Below are 4,460 nucleotides of genomic sequence, written 5' to 3'. Positions count from 1 at the left end.
AAAAGCTCGAGTATGAGAGTCTGATGAGTTGTAATTTGGTGTGGCAAACTAGGGCTGACATTTATAATTGTTAGTATAGGGGAATACAACCAGGCCTTAGAGGGAGCATCTGAGGAGGAATATATTGTAATTAGTTCTTTAGAGGAGGATTTTCCAAAAGTTGTCATTTCAAAGCATTTGCACACACTACAAAGTTCCCTTTTCCACATTATTCCGCAGGGAAAGTAAGATACTTGAATTTGTAGAGATGTGTGAATTGTGGGGTGTGTGGAAGTCCGCTTTGAATTGATTCCTTATGTCAATACAAAGGGTAAACAAGAGAAGGCAAACAATGAAAAGTCTAAATGCATGGAAGAGATTTTCTGCCGCCATTAGGCTATTTCAAAAATGGGTGATTTAATCAACCATAAGAGGACACATGGAATAAAACTACGTGTTGGCCACATCGGCTCCATGCATCCATAACGTGCTCCTACATTGGGACCATAACCTTAGGCACATGATAAAGATTTTACACCCCCCCCCCCCCCCAAAAAAAAAAACTAATTTTCCTTCTTCATGTTACGACACACATTAAATCTTTTTTTTTAAAAAATAAAAATAAAAACGCAGCGGATCTATCCTTCCAAGCTTTCATCCGACAAGACTAGACACGAAACCCACCCCAATTTTTTAAACACAATTTGATTTTTTTTCTAATTAAGGAGGGCGATTAGTACAAAGAGAAGAAGACGGGACCATTGAAAATTTAAATGGTAATACAAAAATGCCCAAATTAGTTTTTTTTTCAAATTTTTTTTAAAAAAAGAAAAAGAAAAAGAAAAAAGAACAAGCTTTGTAATTCAGTCAAACCCACATTTTTTTTTCCAAAGAAAAAGGGAGAGAAAATTCAAAATTCAAAAAAAGGGGGGGGGGGGGGGTGGGGGGGGCAAATGTGGATAGGGGAGAGGTCGTTGTTACAAGGGGTGGGTTTGAAGTGTAGGTACTGGAAAGGTTGGGCCAAAAAAGAAGAGACTAAAGTCAAGAATTTTTCTTTTGGGGAGGTGGCTGGGTGTGGGGGGAGGGGGGGGGGAGGGTTTTTGTGTGTGTGTGTGTGTGTGTGTGTGTGTGTTAAGAGTAGGAAGAGGTGGTGGTGGTTGTGGCCAAGGCAGACTTTTGATCAAGCCTGTGTGTGCCTTCCGTTCTTGACTTGGACTCTTTCTTCATAGTTTTCCCCAACTTTCAAAGGTATTATGAGAGACTGGGCTTCATCATCCTCTTCGCTAGAATCAGCGTTGTCATTAGCACTAACATTACCATTAGCATAATTAACCATGCTTTGCCTTACTCCCTCTTCTCCCTCCATCATTAGCCTTGGGTTTTCCTCCTCTAACTGTATCTCCTTGATCAGCCCATCATGCATCCTTGTCAAGCCCTTTGATCTCTCAGCTTCCTGTAGCCAGTTCGTCCTCATCATCACAAGTAACATGGATATGGCACATGTAGCTTGAGCTGCCAGAAGACCCAGCCACAGACCCACAAACCCAACCCCGAACCCGAAAACCAGAATGATTGAAACAGGCATCCCTATTATATAAAAAGAGGCCAGGTTGATCTTCACCCCCACTGATGGCCTGGCACTGCCTCTTAAAACACCACATCCAGTCGTCTGAGGGCTGTTGCCGAGCTCGCAAAGGCCGATGATGGGTAATGCCATGGCGGTGAGTCGAAGAATTGTCTCGTCGTTGGTGAACATTCTGCCCCATGCATGTCTGATGGTGGTGGTGAATGCCATGGCAAAGACCCCCAACACCACAGCACAGCATGATGCCACCATCACTGCCAACCGCGCCTTAGCAGGCCTGTTGGCCCCCAACTCATTGCTAACTCTAGTGGACACCGCCAAACTTAATGAAGATGGGAATATGTAGACCAAGGCAGTGATTTGGATAAGTATCCCCATTGTTGCAACTGTTGCTTTGGCCTCCACTAGAAGCCCAGATAGCATGATCATGAACTCATACCACCACCATTCCAAGCACACTGAAACACAGCTGGGAATGGCCAGCTTCACTAAGGGTGCCCAATCCTTCTTGCTAAATAAGCAGCCCCAAGAAGACCATATCACTTCCATAGCTCCTTTAGAGAACTTCAAATAAACTATCAAGAAAATCAGCATGTTCACATTTGTCCACACTGCAGCAAGGGCGACGCCCTGGATGCCCAAATGCAGGAAACTTACTAAGAACACATTGGCCAGCACATGGAGTGGCAAAGCAAGAGCAGCACAGCAAGATAAAGGGATGGTAATGTTTTGGCTTCTGAGGTAGATTCTCAATGGGTGCAAAATGCACTGGATGGCAAGGTCAGGAATAGAGTAGAGGATATAATCACTTGCCACTGCAGTCACACTCTTGTCTTGCCCACACAGTAACAGTATTCTCTGCATGTTGACCCATAGCACAGCAATGGGCAAGGATGCACACATGAGGCCTATGATGGCTCTCTTGGTGGTAAGGACCATGAGACTCCATTGCTTTGCTCCATATGCTTGACCACATATGGGCTCCATCCCAAGGGCAAGCCCATACAGCACTGAGTAGCCTGTTATGTTCGCGAATGCGATCGACAGAGCACCTCCTGCGAGCTCTAGCTCGCCCAAGCGGCCCAAAAAATACATTGAGATGATGCCCCTTGGATAAAGCAGGAGGCCTGCTAGTATCAAGGGCACTGCATTTCTCAGCAGCTGGCAGAGTTCTTCACCAACCTTCACCAAAAAAAAACCACACGCAAGTACAAGTCGATAAAATTGCATGTTTAGGGATCGACATGATGAATGCTATATATATATTAACAGAATTTATTATTTTTGGTGCAATGTAAGCAAGGAGATTGCGCCTCTAGCAAAGGAGTCAGGTTGCCATGCATTCAACTACTAGGTATAGTGGGTGATTATTTAAAAATTAAAGAAAAAGATTGGATTAATACCTCAGATGGGCTTGGACAACGTATAGGCTCGTAGCTGCTTCTCTGAATGCCACTTTCAACATCACTGGCTTTCTTAATTGGAGCCATGACTGATGATGATGAGTTGAACCGCTCAGGAGAGCATTCATAGGTTGCTTCCAAGCCTCTATCACAGCCACATGGGGTAAGAGTTGTTCTGCACATGGTGGCCTTAATATAGACTCTAATTATATGGTAAAGCCTTAATATACTCTAATCACACGAGCCAAAGGATTATGGCTAATGAAAGTGAGGGTATGCTCGTATGACTGCCACAGCAACAAAGCTGTTGTTGGTGACGTTTTTCTTCAGCTTTGTGTGTGTGTGCGCGCGTGCATGCGCTTTCTGGTGTGTGCGCGTGTGTGTGTGTGTGAGAGAAAGAGAGAGAGAGAACGAGAGAGGGGCCGGTGATAAACAAGACGAGAATGTTGTTGTTTATGTAGCTGGCAACCTAGGAGCTCTTTGTCACCTCAAAAGAACTGTACCATGGTCTCTTGAAAGGAATGTTTCTCCTGCTTTCATGATGATAGTGGCTCTTCTAGCAAGCTTTGGGCGGCCCAACCGACAACAAGAATCTCCCCGAGAAAAAGAAGAAAGAAATTAAGGTAAGGTGAAAAAGCTTAGCTTAGCTAAAGCTTGGAGGCTTTAATTCTTCCTCAGAGCAGCTAATCTAAGCCGTGAGAGAGGCAAGATGGAAGCACTAGGATGATGAGCCTTCTTTGTTGAGGCCTTTGCAACTACAGTTGAGGTATTTGTAGGCGGGGATGCCATCGTCAGCAGTTCATTATCGAGATTGGAGTCAAACAAGAAATGAAGAATGGGGTTTGGGAGGGGGGGGGGGGGGGGGAGGGAAGGTCAAAGATGTGTCAACATCTCATTGGTCATTCATTGGACAAGCTCTCGTGCGCCTGCAAGAGCACTAATGAAGCCCAGTCAGCGAACAGAAGAGAGAGAATGAGAGAGAGAGAGAGAGAGAGAGATTAATGCCTCTATTAATTGCTTGCGGTTTGCTGAACAGCAGCTGAAGTGCAAGGTATGTTAAGGACCAGCAAGAGGAAGCATGCAATGCGTTACCTGAAATACAACACTAAAGAGACTTGTGTGGATTTTGTCTATCTGCGTGAGGGTTAAAAAGGAGTGAGGGCTGGATTCAAGGAGGAAACCACCACCTAGGCTTTACTAGCAAAGATCTCTCTCTACGGCCACTATAGTAGAGGCTAAGGCTTTATTAGCAAAGATCTCTCTCTCTCTAAAGAGAACAGTGCCCCCCCCCCCCCTCTCTCTCTGTGTCTCACGTACCTCGATCAAACCTTAGAAGCCTAAACCCTCATTAATTTAATTAATGTGACTAAACATCACTCTCTGCATACAGGGTGATTTTCTAGTGAGTGCCGCTTACGATGCAAAAAAGGCGCATGGCTCATCAGAAATACACGCTGGGGCCAAGATTTCTTAAAGGCTAAGGCTAGACAGAG

General features: G+C 44.8%; 1 protein-coding gene across 1 annotated transcript; it reads right to left on the bottom strand.

Annotated features, from left to right (window-relative positions):
• Positions 1-928: 928 nt before the first annotated feature.
• LOC147606951 (protein DETOXIFICATION 49-like) lies at positions 929-4,230 on the bottom strand. Its single transcript, XM_086791414.1, has 2 exons — positions 2,968-4,230; positions 929-2,746 (listed from the first exon to the last, which is right to left on the bottom strand). The coding sequence occupies exons 1-2, from the start codon at positions 3,148-3,150 to the stop codon at positions 1,160-1,162; spliced, it is 1,770 nt and encodes a 589-aa protein (XP_086647540.1). The 5' UTR covers positions 3,151-4,230; the 3' UTR covers positions 929-1,159.
• Between the last annotated feature and the right edge of the window lie 230 nt (positions 4,231-4,460).

This window comes from Cibotium barometz, chromosome 56 (assembly GCF_041138505.1).
Source record: "Cibotium barometz isolate CiBa-2024 chromosome 56, ASM4113850v1, whole genome shotgun sequence".
In the NCBI taxonomy this organism is placed as follows: domain Eukaryota; kingdom Viridiplantae; phylum Streptophyta; class Polypodiopsida; order Cyatheales; family Cibotiaceae; genus Cibotium; species Cibotium barometz.
Note: the sequence above shows the minus strand (reverse complement) of the source record. Positions and strands in the feature narration are given on the sequence as shown.

What these genes read in the sequence shown, in the direction of transcription:
- LOC147606951 (XM_086791414.1), bottom strand. Translation starts at nt 3,150, where the DNA reads ATGTGCAGAACAACTCTTACCCCATGTGGCTGTGATAGAGGCTTGGAA. An exon ending in GTTGTCCAAGCCCATCTGAG is followed by an intron (nt 2,747 to 2,967) that starts GTATTAATCCAA and finishes TTTTTGGTGAAG; the next exon opens with GTTGGTGAAGAACTCTGCCA.